This window comes from Anser cygnoides, chromosome 3 (assembly GCF_040182565.1).
Source record: "Anser cygnoides isolate HZ-2024a breed goose chromosome 3, Taihu_goose_T2T_genome, whole genome shotgun sequence".
Classification (NCBI taxonomy): domain Eukaryota; kingdom Metazoa; phylum Chordata; class Aves; order Anseriformes; family Anatidae; genus Anser; species Anser cygnoides.
In genome coordinates, this window is record NC_089875.1 from 59,938,386 (window position 1) to 59,956,538 (window position 18,153).

Here is an 18,153-nt window from a genome sequence, read left to right on the forward strand (position 1 = left end):
CATTCCTCTCCCAAAGCATATTTAGCAATAACAGTAAGAATGTGTGAGCTGAAAATTCTCTGTATAACCTGAAACAGCTGATGTAGTACCTGAGCTTGTAGAGCTGCGTGGGCTGCAGGTGCCCATATACATGTGAGGATGAGCTGCGTGATAAACCTGACCAAAGACATGGTAGCAGGGGGCCTTCAGAATCTATAAAAGGTTAGGCACTGCTTACCTGCTTTTCCTTAACCCCATTTTATGCCTGGTGAGGCAGCTTTCCTGCAGCTGCAGTTTGCACCTGTATGGGACTGTACAGGAGAGACTTGTTCAGCTTTGTGCTCAGCTGTCAAGGAAAGGCCCTCCTTGGGGGAGAGGGAGGAAATTACTCCAATCTGCCGACTTCTGCATGCGTGTGAAACTTTCTGAATTGAAGTGTGCATTATTTAACAGAGCATCAGCTGAAAGGCTTTTGGCAATTTTGTGTTGTTTTAATTTAGGTGAACTGGAACAGGACTTTGCTTGAAATAACACACATTTTGTTTCAAATAGCACACGTACTGTTTCAATTTGGAGTTCACGTCTTGAAGCTGAATCTGTTCTGAATCTGGAGATTCCTGCTTAGAGCTTATGGAGAAGGTGCACAGCCCACTGCAACCTGTAGCATAAAGTTTTCTATTGAAATGAAATACATGTAGAAAATCTTAAAGGCCCTAAGACATTGCAAAAGCTTTATTTTCTCAAATGCTCTTGTTAACGGTTCTTCTCAGTAAAGTTAAGTCAAACCTCAATTCAAGGATGTGACCCTTGTTGCACACAGGCAGGTGGGATAGCCTTAAGTGCATGAAGCTTTACAAGCAGGGCTGATGGCATACATTGACCTCAAAACTACCTGAAGGGGCAGAAAGGAAGGAGAGAAGAATAAAATAAAATAAAGTTCTCCCACCAGCCAGCAGGGAGAAGTGAGGGAGTCCCAGAGAGGTGTCCCCGTGGTGCAGCACTTGGTTCAGGAGCTGCTCGACTCCCTGATGGTTGCTTTTGCTTACGATGCTGTCAGTGTTGATTGCATTAGGTGTGATGTGGTGCACGTGTGCCTGCTGGTTGGCCAGTTGCTAGACTTTGTGCACGTGTTACTGGGTAATGTGTATTGGGAAGGCAAATAGCCATTGCCCTAGCAGGTGTTAGAGTTGCCAATGAAAAACCGTGAGGGGAGTGTTGAAGGGATCTCACTATGGAGCTGTAGCCTGAGAACTAAGATGTGAGGAGGCAGAGGGGGAGAAGGGATGATTAGAACAGGGAGAGCAGACATTTTCTAACATAAGGGATATAAAAATGCTCCAGAATCAAGCTGTGCAAGGCCATGAGGACAAGAGCACTTGGGACACCAGGGTAAAGGCACTGCCACGGTGTCCTCAGGCTGGGAGATGAGGGTTGACAGAGGTGCTAGTGAAAAAGACTGAAAGCAAAAGGCCCTCGATATTAAAAAGGTAAGGCACCATGCAACGTCCTGGAGAGGAAACCACAGGTGCAAAGACAAGGGCTTTAATTGTGACTTCTTCAAATAGGTGTCTTAGCTGGACAGCTGGGTTTGGCACTAGAAGCAGATCACAAAATAAACATCTTGTCTAGGCAATTGGAGGGAATAATTGCAAGTTAGAAATAATTGGACTGTGTAAGGTGCTGAGATCTACTACTCAGTGTAGTTACCCTTGTAGGTAACGGAGTAGGTTGTATAGTGGGGAAGACTTGGGTCCAGGCTGAGGTGAGTTTTCCTTTAAAGAATAACTAAACTTTGCTGGGGGCAGTGGTGTACAAGCAGAGCAGCAGTGAACAGAGCAGCTTAGGGAGGTATGTGACTTCCGCTGCAAGGTGGGGATCTTCTCACCCCATGTCCAAACCTGAGTCTCTCCAGGTGACCTGCTGTGTCACGGCAGGAGGAACCAGGCAGCTGCGGGGGGGTAACAGGGCCCGCACAGGTGAGCGCTTGTAATGGGTGCAGGTTGTAGGGTCGGAGCTGGACCTGACTACCTGACTGGTCAGAGGCGTTTGTGTTTGGCTCCAAGCACTGCTTTTCGCCAGGTGCGGGATGATGCCTCCTTGAAAGGGAGGCTTGCCCAGCCAGCACAGCTTGTTACCGAGGCTCAGACTCAGGCACAATGAGGTCTAAAGAGACATGAGATGTAGAACCAAATGACACAGCTTGGCACTTGTGCCCTGCCTGGTATCTTCTTTCTCGTACCATTTTTCTTCAGCCGTCACTGCAGGCCTCTCCTGTTTTCTGCAGTGGCACAGCAGGGAGCGAGGTTGGGAGATGCTTACCCAAGACCCCCTGAAGCTCCTGAGGGACGCTTAATGGTGGTCATCCTAACACTTAATGGTGGTCATCCTCAAACATTCTGTGGCGGGCTGTTGCACTGCATTTCCTTTCCATGGCCCTTACTGCTCTTGTCCCCCTGAAATGCTAAAGGAATCTTGATTGGAGGCTTGTAAGAAAAAAAAAAATCTTAGCAAATTAGATTTTAACTTCTACTTTTCTTCTCCTTCTTCTTTTCTTCATGGTTGGCTTTGCAAACTAATAATCTAATAATCTTTACTCTCTTGGGCTTGGCAGCTGGTCACAAGAGCCTGAGACCTTCAATTATTTAGCATATTTTCAAGAGAAATGGTATTGTATGCAAGGAAGAAGTAAGATCTGCTCTGATGAACATCCCTACAGCTGGGACTTTAACAGAATATTTGTATCAGGGCACACAAACCTTCCCCTTGCTCTTATGGCGTGACCATTGCAATTCTATCCAGGAACCAATTCTCGTGTTTTCTCAAGAGAAAATTAATTGTTTTTGCAGGTAAGAGCCAAGAGCCTTGTCACCTTCCTCTTCTTGTTACTGCACTACAAAACCATTTTTTACTTTCTCATCATGTTTGACATTCTCATTTCCCAAGCCTGACGGTTTGTCTGTTCTGACCTCCTGGGCTTACTTATAGGACAGATTTTAGTACAGCATCTTACCCAGTTTTATTTTGATCTGTTGGTCTCCCCAGAGTCTCTGGCACAAAGGAGACTGGTCTGAAGTAAAAACAAATGGCCAGGAATGTAAGGTAACACTTGAAAATGTAGTAAAAATCATTAGAAAATGCCACATAGCAGAAATATTTTAAATTATTTAATCTTAAGTCATTTTTGTTTGACCGTGGTGGCAAATGAGGATGATGAGACACACCCCTTGAGAGGTGGTCACATTAACCACAGCAAATAAAGAGCTTCAGCGTGTTTCCCTAGGGCTGCCAAACCAGAAGTATTGTCTCTGCTTCATGGGTACAGATCTCACAGTTTTTTTTTGTTTTGTTTTGTTTTGTTTTAAATGACCCAAGCCAAAACAATAAAAACCTTGGGTTTCTGTCAGGGGTCAGAAGATTGCACATGCAGCCTGGCTTTGATTTGTTTGGGATTCTGTTGGATTTTGAACCCTGGGTGCTGAGCGTGCTGTTCTAGGATGTTGTGTCAGGCATTTGGATAAAGAGTTCAACTTGTGTTTGTTTACAGTGACATTAGATGTTAAGAGGTTTATCCTGATGCTAGCTTCTTTGCCAGAAGCTCAGAAACTGGAGATCACCCTCTGCTTCATGTGGCTCAGCAGACAGAACCTGGTTCTACCTTTTATTTCTACTTCTGTCATAGGCGTACTCAGTGGACCAAAAGAAAGGTTTCTTCATCTGTAAAATGTGAATATCTATCTTGGAGAGAACATGCTTCCAGCAAGATTACTGAAAATATTTTCCCATTATTGCCATACTTCTGAGTTTATGAGTTGTGCCAGCAGTGTCCTATACAACCCTATAGTGCATTAGCCAAGTGTTTCCCTTCTCTTCTGTCCTGTGCCTGCTGTTCCATTGGCTGTGCTGTAGCTGCTCAAAGTGTCTTCATTTTTTTTTTCTTAGGTTGAAATTCAACTTCCCCTTTGTCCCCCCATCAGTGTAAGATAATGGTCTCTGAAAAATACTGTGGTTTAAAGTATCAGAGTTTTAAACAAATTGGGAATCTTTGAATTTCCCTCCAGGTAGGTCAACAACAGGAGGTTTAGTGTTTAGTTTGCCTTGCTGTTTATCCTTCCCATAAGCTGTCTGTACAGTGGATTTTTTTTTGTGTGTGTGTGTTTTTGTTTTTATCCCCCCTCTGGCCAGATATTATCCCACAGGTCTACAGCTGTGGGATAAACAGGAGGCCAGAGGAGACAACATAGATGCTTTGTGGCCTTTTGAAGTCGCAGACAAATTTTTGACTTGCTCACTTTTCATCCCCTCTGTAAGATGGTAGTGGTGACACTGGGCACTCTCTTGGCACCCTGGCAAAAAATAACCGGGAAAGATGTCCGGCTTGTATCAGGGGAGCTCTTCGCTGGTAGTTGACTACAGATTAATACAGTGTAGCCAGGGGCAAACCTACATTGTGAAAAATTATCAGTTTTGAAATCCTACTTGCCGTAAATAAATATATATCATAGAGGGCGATTAGGGTAATTGGATCTCCATGCACCAATCTTCTGCACTTCTTGTAATGGCGGAGAAAGGAGGAGCTCTACCTGAGCCCCTGAGGGAATGTGGGGGTTTGTGAGGTTTGGTGGCTGTTTTCCCCCTGAACCTGACCCTCTCTTGCTAGACTGGAGAGGGAATTGAGCGAGCCAACCTTCCTGGGCCTAAAAGCTAGCCTTATAAGATTGAAACAAGATGGCTTTCTGCTGATAAATATGTTTGGTAAAAAATTCAATGGGAATGTTTCACCGCTGGTCAATTAGCTACACCAAAAGCAATCTTTTGTCTTTGCCTATGAAGTGACTCGTTAAATGGCCACTGCCTTTCTTTTGTGTGTGTGTGTGTGTGTGTACATTTTATATGTATTTGGTAACAGCTGTTTTCTTTAGCAAGTGTGTTTAATTAAAGCCAACGAATGGGAGAAGCACAAGTGTCCTATATGTAACTACAAAGAGACTTCCACCATGTGTGCACATCTTCCTCTCCCCGCAGTGGCAGCAGAAGCCAGGCTAATCTGCCCCCACTGTCGAGTGAGAAGACAGACAGACCTTGTACACGTAAAGAATTAGTGAAATAGTGGAGTAGTATTTTCTGTATTTAACCCGGTAGCTGTTTTACATTAATGAGTGCTGTTTAGGAGGAAAAGAAAGTCTTTCTAATGGGATCTAAATGAGACGTAGCGCAGCAGAAGGTGGCTTCCTGGAATTGAATTAGATCAGACTGTTGGGATTTAACAAACTCCCGTTTTGCCAGAAATGCCATAAGATTATTAAAGTGTCGCAACCTCATTTAGTTGCTTTGTAATCTGCTCTAATACATTTCTTTTAACCTTCCTGCTGATGAGGCTGTTGTGTAACAGACATTGATGGCCAGACCTTGTGGTGCTTCGGTGCTTAAAGCACTGCAGGGAGTAATATTATGGTGGGGATAGTTGAAGGAAATACCTGTTCAGAAGAACAGAGGTGAGATGTTTGCTTGGGCAGAGATGCTCCTACTAGCTTTAATTTACTTAGCCAGAAGGAATAACAGCAGAAACCTGGCCGTGCAGGTCCTAACTCTGGCTCCTCAAGACCATGCCTGGCAATGCCAGGGACCCTAGGCATGGGCTCGTAGGGAGTACTGGCTCTCTACTAGAGTACTGGTTGACCCTTTCTTTTTCTGCATCTAAATTTTGTTCGCATTCGAAGTGTGTGAGGTGCTTGTGCAGGAAGCGTTTCCCATTTTCATGTGGTGATCCCATTAAATTAAAGGGTTTTGAACTGCAAAAGGAATTATTGATCCAACTTTGATCAAAATGAGGGATTCAGGTGGTGGTGGGTGGCCCTTACAAAGCCTTGAGAAGGGGCAAAACCTTGCACCATCCTTGCTGTTGGCATGCACTTCTGGAATGGGAACACTTTGAGAGCCAGTTAAACTCAGAGTGGCAGGGAAATGCAGCTGGGGAGTGCCCGGCTTGGAAACCCAATGCAGTTTTGCTGTGAACTCGCACGCTAAGGATCTCCGTGCTCGCTGCTTGTGGTGTTTGCAGAGCATGGCCCTGATGCTGGGGGCACAGCGGGGCAGAGGCAGTGCCTGGATTTCGGTGGCAGTGAGGCGGTGTGCTTTGGTTTGGAACTGCTTTTCTAGAGTTCAGTCCATACAGCTTTTTAGGGACACTGGTATGACTGGTGCAATTAGGACACTGGTATGACTGAAACAGATGTCTTTGCTGCCATCGTTTTCACTGGAGCTGGCATTTTTGAGAAATTAAAGTCAAAAAATATTTGGCTGGATTTAACGAGGGGGAGAAATCCTTTGCTTGTTCTGTGAAATTCTGCATCGTGTCTGCTTGCTCCTTCAGCTGTCTCAGCAGCTTGATCCTTCTTCCCACCCCTCCCTGCCTCTTCCCAGCCCAAACTCCGGCTGGAAGTGGTGTAGGGCTCGCTCCTTGCAGTTCTTAGGTCTCAGCTCCCACTGGGGAAAGAAAAACAACAGCAGCCTCCCCAGTTCTGTTACCTTGTGCTTAGCCAGTAACCATGAAATAACTATCTTTAGACAAAACAAGAGCCAGATGCTTTTTGCATTTGCTTCTTTATTCTACAACACAAGCAACATAAATAGTTCATAATTTTTCTTTTAAAATATTTCCAGTTCAGGATTCAGTCTGAACAAAATATACACAAAATACAAGTTGCAAGCCAGCTTACAGCGACTGCCTGAACAATGGACGCCAAGGAACCAAACAAAGCTAGCAGCACGAAGGGACGCAGCAGGTACGGGGAGGTTTCTCTGAGTCAGAGCAGAAAGGCAGAGGGAGGAAACATGAATGAAACGGGGGGACTGCAGCTAGGTATGAGCTCTGTAGAAGGCAAACCCAATGTAAGAACTCTTGACAAGGCGATTTATGGTCTTTCTCAAAAAATATTAGTGGCTCCTCCTGAATATACAGCTATAGAGATGAAGTCCTGGGAATAGTATTTTGTAGTAAACTGCTTCATATGGCAGCCATCATCATGGAAATAAAATTTTTCATTTTGGAATAGGAAGGATTAGATCTTTGGCAAAATGGAGTGTCCACTCCCTTTGGCTTTTGTTCAGTTTTCAGTTCTGGTCAAAGGGCCCATGGAAGTGCATCTGCAGTATCATCACTAGTGACAAAAAAGGAGGTGGAGAGGGGGGAACTGAAAGAAGGTGCTCGCTGCTGTCATTGCATACTTTTCAAATCTCTAGCTCCCACCTGCTCCAGCAAACTGTGCGGTCCGGGGCTCAGGTACCACAGGGTTCTGCCTTTCCCCTTTGGTATCTCCCTTTGGTGCTTTCCTCCGCAGAGCTGGGGTCTCAGGAGCCACAGCCCAGTTACGGAGGCGATATTTGTCCCTTGCTGAACCTGTGTACCTGGGCTTCTCTGCTAGCACTGCTCTCTCTCATTTCAACTTGCTTCGTGGGCAAGCCCAGCATTTCACTGCAACCCAGACAAACCAATGTATGAATAGGAAATAGGGCCCTAGTGCTCCATGGTATTGGGATGAAATTTGTGGAAATACGTAACTACTTTTTAAAGTGCAATGTTGGGGTAAAGGAATTGAAATAGATCCTCTTGCCATGTTTCTTAACAAAAAACGCCCTCCATAAACCCAGTTCCCTGAAACAGTGTGGCAGGGGAGACCCTGCAAACCTCAGCTTGTGAAATTTGCCAAAAATAAAGAGGATTTGAGAGATCTGGTCCCACAGGCAAGCTCATTATTGCATTAATCCAGGATCATACAGTGTAGCTCCACTGATATCCACAGTCAGAATTAGGGCATTTCCTCTTCCCTCTGCTTTTAGTTCTTGGACCTCTGAGTGTTAACTGAAAAGAATGATGCGTGCTCATGCCAGGTGCTTTTTTTAATTGTCCTTTTAAATAGCCAGCCTGCTGTGTTTGTCCAAAGCGGTTTGTTTAGTATGAAATGAAACCATACAGTTAATATCGCATATAAAGTGTATGTTGAGGGGAATTAGTGGAAACAACACAGAGGAGGTAACGCTTCTTCCTTGCAGCCGTACAACTTCCTGGAGAGCCAGGTGTGTTGCTAGTGAGGGCTGCTGATGGACCACCAGGTTGTATCCCTAGACAAGCTCTACTCAAAATAGGGAGGTTCAGAGAAGAGGGGTCAATAGCTGCCAGATGTTATCTACATTGCATAAAATCCAGTATTTGTGCTTCTGAGCTATGGTAACTTGGTCCTTTTATATTAAAAAAGAAGATAAGGTGTATATAATTGATGGTATAAGCTAATTTTTTTTTCAAAGAATTGTGGAATGATCAAAAATTGGAAGAAAAAACTACTATCTATCTCATTTCATGTGCCATGATTAGCACTATACACAGATCTTCGCAGAAATTATTATAACAAGAATGATTAAACAGTTTGCATAAGCATAATCTTATCATACCCCCACAAAAATCAAGAGAAGGGAAGAAAGGAGGTTCTTCTTTTTTCTTTTTAAATTAGAAACAGCTTATCACTGAGTAATAGCATTTCTAGAATGGTTTGCTAAAGGTGAAAACACCTACGCTGCATGCTGAGTTTCCAAATAAGCTTGTACACAAGAGCTAGGCAGAAATAAATTGCTTTGGCTCGCTATGGTCAGCTTCTTACACATTAAAACTGGATCTGTGCAAATGTGAAAGTTGTATCTGGGGGCACTGGGATGCAGAGGGGTACGATGTGCTGGCTCTTGTGGATTTCCAAGCGGAAGGGTGTAGAGGACCACAGCAGAGAAAGTGACATCAAAACCATATAAGACTTCCCCTTTCCTGAGGACTTGTGAACTTGTATGCAGGGATTGAAGGATTCAAGGACTGAGTCCAGAGTATTAAATATTTCCACTGATTTCAACAGCTGAGGTGTTTTGAGTATGGGCCTAAGTTGTAGCAAGAGATAGCAAGTGCGGGCAGCATGCAGAGCTGGACCTCTCTACTTGTTAGCTTGTTGGCCACTCAAGTTTCATACTGGTCCTGCTCTGAGCGCCACAGCGCTGAGACACTACTATAGCAAGAGCAAATGGAGATTATGTAGGGTAACACAAGCTTATTAATAGGTGGCAGTTACCTCTGTGGCAGATGAAGACTTGTCAGTGAATTTTACTGTAAAATTAAAGAGAACTTGAAGCTCAAATTAAAGGCAAAGTACCTTACCAGATCAAGTTACGGGTGTAAACTCTGCTTGGCCTTGCCAGGAGCCAGCTATACTCCAGAGGATGTGTATTGTTTAGCTGTGATGAGACAAGAGCTGTGTTGCCAGCGTTTGGAGTTTTACAAGGAAATTTTTCCCCAGGTCTACGTAAATCTTTCCCTAGTAATTATTTTTAGATGTTGAATTAAGTAAATTATTCTAAAGTGTCCATTCCTAGCGGAGGATTAAATCTGTATCTTAACATCCTAAGACATGAAAACACGTTAACCAGGAGATGGTGTTGCCAATTCTGTGGCTGCTGAGTGCTCAGGAAAGAGTAGGGACGTTACCAGAAGGACTGCGTTAACTGCTGATGTCAGATGTCACGGCTGGCCTGATGCAAACATGAACAGAGTGCACGATAAACATCCTGGTAATGTAGCTATCCCTCTGCTAACATGCAGAGTGCTCACAGTGCCTGGAGCTACAGGCATAAACACCTCTCCTGTTGTGTATCTGCATGTAATGGCACTGCAGAGTAACGTGACCGTATGCGCATGGTCTGCAGCCGGGGTCAGACCCTGATCCTGTACCGTACAATAACGCCTGGTGGGTGTGCCACTTCTTCCAGCTTTAAATATTCGCACGGTGAAGTTATTCCTTGTGAGCAGGTGTGTTTGTTTCTGGCTAATAGCAACTTTCTCTGTCGGTGGCTGCCTGAAACATCTTTCAGAAGACGGAGCTGCCTCTCCCTTCTTGGGGGTGATGTGAATTGAACCAAGGCAGCGGAGCCAGCGTGTGGCTCTGGTACCCGAGCAGGGTTGCAAACCGCCATGTAACTTTTGAAAGCAGGTCACCTAAACAAAAATAACTGGCTAAAGAGTTTTAAAAATAGCTAACTTGCCAGTTAGTTAGATGAAAATCAAAAAACAGCTCCTACAGAAGTCTGTGTCAAAAAAGAAGGTGTGAGAGAAAAATGTGGTCATTAACCAGAACAGAGAATGTGCAGACTGCGGGTTGATTTGTTGTTTTTGTTTTCCCCGAGGCTCAAGTAAATGTTCCGATTCAACTCTGAAGCTGGTAATATGCTGCTCTTACCCTGTGCATTAGGTGCTATGAATTTGAGATAAAGAAATTTGGTAAGAATTTGAATGAGTTACGTGAGAAAGAAAGACTTAGGTGTGGAGACAAGAGCTACTTTATGCAACTGCCTGAGGTGCTTCTCCAGTCAGCAGTGGAAAGCAGAGAAGTGGCTGTAAGGTGGTGCAGCTGGCCGGGCCTGGTGTGGTCAGAGTTAGGGAGTCCCCTTCTGAAGCTCACGAGGGTTTGCTGCCAGTACCCTTCTCCTGGGCCCGTGCTGCACGGGCGCCTTCTTTGGGCTAAAAGCTCACAAGCAGCCCAAAGTATGCATGAACTAGAGTGCGCAGGCCTGTGAAATGGTGACTTCACACACACACACAGCATTTTATTTCTTTGGGGCTTGCTGATTTCTGTGGCTAAACTAGCAAAAAAAAAAAAAAATCTCATAAACCAATGCCATGCTCTTTTTGTCTATGCATAAGATTAATGGTTCCTAAAGTGGCAACGAGCCGTTGTGCTCCTCTGCTTACCATTTCACAAAGAAAGAAAAGGAGTGGCACCTGCTAAACTTTGCTCGTTTAAAGCCTGCTATTACAAAGGTTCCTTCATCCTCATCCCATTTCTGGAATCACTCAGTTAAGTCCTCTTAGGGCTGCCTAAGGGAGGGGTGTGAATGAACAGAGGCACTGAGGGTGACAATGGGCACTTAGTGCGTAACGTGGAAGGAGAAGTTTGAAATAGGGCAACAGCAGTATTTCGGGTCAAGCAGCCGGCTAATCGTGTAACACCAGGCTATGCTGTGTTTGTAGGCCTGGGTGGGGGCAGGTATTTTCATTCCTAGAGCTTTTCTTTCTGATTTACAGATAACGTAACCACAGTGCTTCCCAGGCACTGGGACTGCTTCTGGAATCCTGAGTGATTCTGTTGGTACTGCCACCAATTTTACTTCTCTAATGTGGTTCAGGGATTTGCTTGTTTTAGATAAGCACAGTGAAGAGCTGAATCCCTTAAATGCACATATAATGAAAAATAGCAGTTAGGTGTCTTGCATAAAGTTTATTCTGATTTTGGTTGCTGCCTAATTAATGTACTGCTTTAAAAGCAGTTCTGTATAGATGCCCAATTAAAAAGATTAACAAAAATATAATCATCCTTTTACTTTACCAAAAGATGTGTAAGAAAGACATGGCAACAGAAACCAAACATTGCCACCACTCCTATATACCAAGGGCTAATCTCACCTGTCCCCAGCGAAGGACTCGATCTGTTGGGAAAACTGACTTTATAAATAAGTAATTTAATACCTTTATCAATTGACAACGTAGGTGGTGAGAGAGTTGTTTTTAAGGATTTTTTTTTTATGTTCTTGAAACAATTTAACAAAAGGAAATTTTGAAAGAAGGGGAAACAGCGTGACTGACACTGCAGAACGCTATAGGACAAAGTATTCCCTGCAGGAGTCTAGCAGGTGAGGACGGGGAGTGGGTGATGGAGGGCAAAGGCAGGATGGTGGTGGCAGACTCTTAGTAACATGTCAGCTTGGGTGATGGCTGTTCAGTCGATCCTCTTGGACCGACCCTCTTTTTTTTTTTTCTTTTTCTGGTTCAAGATGCTAAAAACAGATGTGCAAAGTCCAGGCCTGATAGAGATGACATTTTTGAGGAGGCTTTGTAGCAAGGACTGAAGCTGTATATTTAGTTGGTGTGCACGTTTTAAAAAGCCTTGGGATAACAACATTAAGGGGGTCACCCAAGATTAAATTCAACTTAGTTTCAAAAAATTATTTAAACGTTTAATCACATTAAACTCGTATAGGAGTACGAGATGGAATGTCCCAGGGGCTGTGACATAATTTGGGCGGCAAAGTAACCCTTCACTGTGTCTAGTGTGAAGGGCATCATGTACGTATCTGACAGTACAAGTCAATCCTTCCCCTTCTCCCCCTGATAACCATGTTGGCAAACCGTAGTAGTCCTCACAGAAGTGCTGCATGGGGTGGTGGTGGGGAAGTACCTACATGAGGCTCTGTCCCCTTCTGTTTACAGCAACAGATGAGAAAAGGGAGAAAAACAGGGAAGTTAGATACCTTCTTTTCAGACTATTTTCCATCTTGATTAAGCTCAATGTGGAGTGATAGGCTAAGTTTAATGGAGGCGGTAAGGGTCCTCCTGGCTACAGCAGCTCTACAAAGAGCTCTACAGAGCTCCAGCAGAAGCATAAGCCAGCTTAGCTGCAGTGTTGCTTGAACCGGAATGCTTTATTCTGTTGAGTGCTGGGGACTGTCACAGAGCCTGGCTGTAGCTTTGCTCGTGGTGTCTTCCCCTGTAGCATCACAGGAAACAGCAAAGCAAACTTCCCTGTTGCCCCTGGGGGGAACTACTTGCATGTCAAAAAATGATCAGCTGCAGTAGCCAGGGTGGTGGTGTTAGAGGGCAGCCCGACTGTGCAATTTTTTTGAGCAATACTCCACAAGGCTAGTGAAAGGATGAATAGCCTGTGCTTGGTTCACCGTTTTTAAACCTGGGATACGTTAATTGTCACTCACTAGCTACCCTGAATGTGACCAGACTGCAAAGGCTCTTCTCAGAGCAAAATTAGCTTCAACTTTCTCTAGTGATCAAGGCATATAGTTATTACAATAATCTTTATTTGGCTTTCTTCTCTCTTGCTGATTTCAGAAGGTTACTCCAAACAAGTGCCACCGTTTTACTTATCCTGTTTCCCTCACCTTTTTCCTGCCTTTTATTTATTTAGTTTTAGTTATGTAGGCTTACTTGCCTGGTTTGACACCCAGATGACAGTTCCATTCACAGCTAATTGCAAGTGTGGAAGTTCACCTGAGTTTGATGTGGCTCCCACTGTTGCAAATTTGAATGAAAACAAAGGCTACTGAAATGTGTTATGCCTTTAGGAACCAGCCTGATTTACTGGCAGCTTCTGGGCTCTGGGGCCATTCCCAAGCCCCCTGGACACATTCATGCTTTGCCTCCTTTGCTAGTGAGTGAGGGACACGCAGTCTCAAGTGGATAGAGGATATACATCAACAAGCTCATTGTTTCTTAATTTATCACCAACAAATAGGCAATTAATGAACCCCTAATACTTCTTTGCTGTATACCTTGGATGTCTTCTCCCCTTCGCAACAGAGCCAAGCAGGTTTAAACGATGATGTCGTAGATGCGGCCCACTCGTCCCAGCCATTCCCGTACTGCCTGGCGGACGCGGATGTCCGTCACATGGCAAGTCAGCTGGCTGATGCAGGGGAACACTGCTGGCTGGAGGGCCGTGAACGTTTGGTCTGGCAGGGCCTGAATCTGGTTGAGAACGGTCAGCACCATGTTGGTCCATGCCTACAAGCAAAGTGGATACAAAAGACTCTTTAGAAGACCTTTCTATATAGAGGAGTCCATCTGCTGAGGCGGAAAGTAAGTTACCTTGTGGCTGCAGACTTGCTAAGAGGATTGAGTAATGCCAGCATATTAATTTAATGTTCACTGTGTGTGCATAATTCAGTAATGTTAAGTTACTGTTTGACTTTGTATTGCAGGTATCATGCTTACCCTTCATCACCTATTGTTTCATCCCATGGTGAACAAAGATTTCCAAATTTGACACTTCCCCTGATTTGCTTACTTGGACTTGCAAGTAGCAAGTTCCTTTTTAGCAACAGAGCCCAGTATTTCTGCTCTGGAATTAACAACAATCTTCTTAAATAGAAAAGCATTGCAGCGAGTACCCTCACATTTTCAAAAGTCCTTAGGTGGCATGGAGCCCATGGCAGTAAGCAATGAGGACAACACAGGTTGATAGCTCTTAGGAGAAGAACAGCTTTAGCTCCAGTTACAAAAGCATTCTTGAAAGCTGTGCTAGTATACGCCTGATAACACCTGCCCTGAACCCTGATCTTTTGATAGGACAAAATTAGCTTTTTGTCTATGCCAGCTGCTGAAACATTCAGTCCTCATCATGATGACTTCTTTAGGTGAGGAAGACGTTTAATGAAGAGATTATAATTACTGTAATAAAAGCAACAGAAAAATATTTATAGGTATCTTTTAAATTATTGTTATTAGTATGAGCATTCTACAGATGTCCTACCTGAATCTGGGCCTCGGCATCCCTAACAGATATATTCAGGGAGCTGACTGTGGATCCTGAGCGTGGTCTCTTCTCTTGTCTCAGGACCTCTGGGCCAGCACTGAATGAATGCCTCATTTGACCTTGGTCTATAAGATGTTGTGGCCGCTGGAGTATGGGTGAGTCCTGCCCTCTGGAGCCCAGGAGCTCCCCTTTCTTTTCCACTTTGACCTCTTTGGTGAAGGATGTCATGGCCTGTTGCTGCTTTCTTTTCTTGTATTCTGTCATGAACTTGGAGATGGTTTTGTCAGCTGCTATGGTGCATATCTTGTTGCCCGCACTCTCCCACCACTCTTTTTTCCTTGCTTGCTCTTTTTTCTCTGGTTTAGGACTCAGGGGTGGGGGCAGCAGCAGCATTTCTCCACTTCGGGGTGTCAGGCTGTCTCCCAGCTGGTCCCTTATTTGACTTCGGTCATCTTCTGATGGCGTGTCCTTCCCAGACTGCCCTCCGGTTGATGGGGTGGAGGTTTCTGAGTGAAAGGATGGTAAAATAAAGAAAGGGTCGCCTTTGAACACTGGAGGCTCCTCTACATTGTTTTCCAGGTCTAGATGCATCTGGATGTAGTTGTTGCACAGCTCCATGCAGAGCTTATGAAGCCGCTTGATCAGCCACCCCCAGTCTGCGTTGCTGACGGGCTGGACGCTCAGAGACGGTATCCGAGCCCTCCACTGCCTCTTCTCCTTCCCCCGGGGGGGGCTGACCTGGGCAGTTTCTTCAAAAATGTCTTCATCTTCTGAAGAGCACTGCTGCGATGAGTCTGTGCTTCTCTCGTCATCTTCAAAGAGGATCTTTTTCACTTGCTCTGCGGTGATGTTCTCCTGGTTTGTCAGGATAGCACAAATTAAAGCATGGAAGTAGATGTTGAAGCTCATGGCTGACTGGCGATACAAGTTGGCAGCTCCGCTAATGCCAGACACTTTTTTCAGCAAGCACTTCAACCCAGGTCTGGTGTCAAACTCTCTGGCTGTTCTGTAGGAGTCCAGCAATAAGTCAAAGATGACAGCCAAGTTTTGCATGGAGATGTACCTGAGAAAACCAGCCAACTTGTTTTCTGGTACTTGTATTGTCATTTTCTCCTCCAAGTTAGAAGGACCTTTGACAAATTCTTCCAGTAAGATGTCATATAAATTCTGGAGCAGTACTTGGTGGGACAGCAAGCTCACCACTATCGTCCTGAAAGGAATACTTGGTAAACCAAGCATGGGAAGGAAAAAATATATAATTGCATCTCATGCTTTTACTAATAATACAGGAGTACTTAATAGTTAGAATCTAACATGAAGGATGCAAACGAAGGGTCAAATATTCAAAACCTTGTTACAAAGAAGTGGAGGAAGGTGAAGTGGTCTAGAATGGTCTTTCAGCTATTCTTTCAGATACTTTCCTAGAAGGGAAGGCACTTGTATGTGTTAAGAAAAATAACCGTTCACAGCAAGCACTCTACTGGAACTTAATGCAGAGGCAGTATTGAAACAAAGCTCTATTACATATTTTTTCCTTTTCTTGAGACAGATTAAATACCCTGCATTTTGATTTCATGGCAGGTGCAGGAGCATTTCAAACTCCTATAATTGAGGAATCTGTTAACACACAGATTATGCAGCATTTCTGCCATTGTACCTTGACTATATCTTCTATTTTTGTTGTTGCTGAATGTCAGTTAAGTCAAAACATTCCTAATACTTCTCCATTGGCATTTCGGCAAATTTTAACTTTGCTTTGACAAAATGAGGCCTAAGCTGGTTTACCACTTGGCTTCCATTTCCAGTAATGCCAGGGGTACCTCTTAAAAATAAAACACAAAGAGGCAACCAACCAATAAAAAAAAATGTGTAAAACCATCAGCAGTGCAATGGGACATGCAAAGAAGCCTAAGTTCTGCTGAATGTTTGCTCTTTAAGACTTCAACTTGAATACAGAGATACTAGCATGGACATGGCTATTCTTAGCCCTGTTTCTCACATGTAATACTGGGTGATTCCCTCCTGTTAGAGAGATGTTTGAGTTCTTTATCTCACTGATTTTTGATTTGCACAGGGAATCTATGAACAGCAAACTCTGCCAGACAAAGATTTTAGGTAATTCATTAGTAAATAATACTGAGAGGCTTACAGGCAAGGGAGGTTAGGAAGAAGAGGTGGATAGGACTGTTGTTAAAGCATGACATTGGTATCTCACAGATTAAAAATTATAAATTGTGAAACTTCTCTTAAATAATTTTAAGAGAAGTCTTTTTATCAGATTATATCTGTTTTAAATAGAGATGATGCTCTCATAAACATAGTAATACTTATTTTGATTTAGGGAACTATAATGGATCACATTTTAAGTAGCACTGCTACCAGGTAAGGTAAAAGTTTTTCAGTTTGCTTGCAATACTGAAGTTTTAGGTCTAAGTCAAAGTAAACCTTCATGCAACATGAGATGTTCAGTTGTAGGCCTACAAAATTTTGGTGCAAAAATTAATGTACTTTCATTAAACAACTTTCAAAAGTGTTTTCAAAGTACCAGAACAAAATGTTTGAATTCTTTTCGGCATTATTTTTTTTTGGGGGGGAGGGGGGGGTTGTATCAAAAAGTCAATTTTGAGAATGCAATGTTGGCTTAAAAAAACAACCAAATAGAAGAACAGATGCTTTAAATCTCAAAATTTTGCCTTATGTTAATTGATTTGTGAATTGATTTATAAAATCAAACAAATGGTCCTGATTTTAAAAGAAAAAAAGACAATCCTGAGACTTTTAAGGGATTTGCATATACTTGACCATGTAGAAGTTATAGATTAGCTAACTCTAGAAGCACTGTTATTTCTGACCTATGTCAGCGCACTTACCATGACTATAGCTGTCAGTGCTGATACATCAGTAAAAACTAATAGTCTTATTATCTGACAGTGGAAAACTCCTGATGATTGATACATACATTGGAGCTCTTTAAAGGGAAGTAGTTTTATGCTGTAAAAACTCTTGGAAGCCTTACTCAGAAAAGCTCTTAAGAGCACATATAAAGGTAAATGAGTGCTTGATTTCAGGAGGCTAATCTTGTTCCAAATGCCGGATCAGAATGAAGGAGATCTGCTTTCCTTGCAATAGCCATAAAGGCCAATTTACATGGCCAACTTAAAGTACTGCTTAATTCCAAAAGAAACTGGTACAGAACTGGTGGTGAAAACACGCAATGCCAAAGCTGGATAAGGATAGTATTTTCTTATTCTGCCCAAAGTTTGGAACGGAAATATATTATTACTTTTAGGAAGAAGAAAAGCTCCCTTACCCCAGCTTCCTGTGAAACGATGCAGCATTAAGGAAACAAAAGCAAAAAGGGAGAAGAGAAATTCCACTAAGGTTAAAGTAAAACTTTTGAAAGGCCACAGTTACTAGCATGCAAGACTGGCATATTACTGCACTGCCATAGCAAGTAATATGAAAAATAGTGGCGCAGTCAACTTTTTAGCCCTGTTTTGGTGAAAAATCAACACTGCTGGGGTAACATTTCCCTACCAGGGAATACACTTTTTGCAGTTGTTTAGACAAAGAGCAGTGTGAAAGCATTCAGAGTTTGTATTAATTGCAAGCTTCATTTCTTTGTTGAAAAACAAACATGCCGCTTTTACAAATGCACCGTTAGACTGCATAGCATTATGTGCCATGAAGGGAAGTATTCCAGTCTTTTGCTTTGCATTCTTTGTAACAAGAAGGAGGATCTGCAAACATTTAGGATAAAAAAGATGTTTTCCCACCAAGAAGGAAGGGGTTAGACTGTAATTTCAACCTTTCTTCATCTCTGTGC

General features: G+C 43.3%; 1 protein-coding gene across 5 annotated transcripts in view; it reads right to left on the reverse strand.

Annotated features, from left to right (window-relative positions):
• Positions 1 to 6,560: 6,560 nt before the first annotated feature.
• The window catches only part of ARFGEF3 (ARFGEF family member 3), a 93,657-nt gene continuing 82,064 nt past the window's right edge, over positions 6,561 to 18,153 (reverse strand). For all 5 annotated transcript variants that reach the window (XM_066994242.1, XM_066994240.1, XM_066994243.1 and 2 more), the window contains 2 exons: positions 14,325 to 15,549; positions 6,561 to 13,576 (listed from right to left, as the gene is read on the reverse strand). In XM_066994242.1, the coding sequence (XP_066850343.1) occupies positions 13,385 to 13,576; positions 14,325 to 15,549 (1,417 nt within the window). In that variant the 3' untranslated portion in view covers positions 6,561 to 13,384. The remainder of the gene's footprint in view (positions 13,577 to 14,324; positions 15,550 to 18,153) is intronic.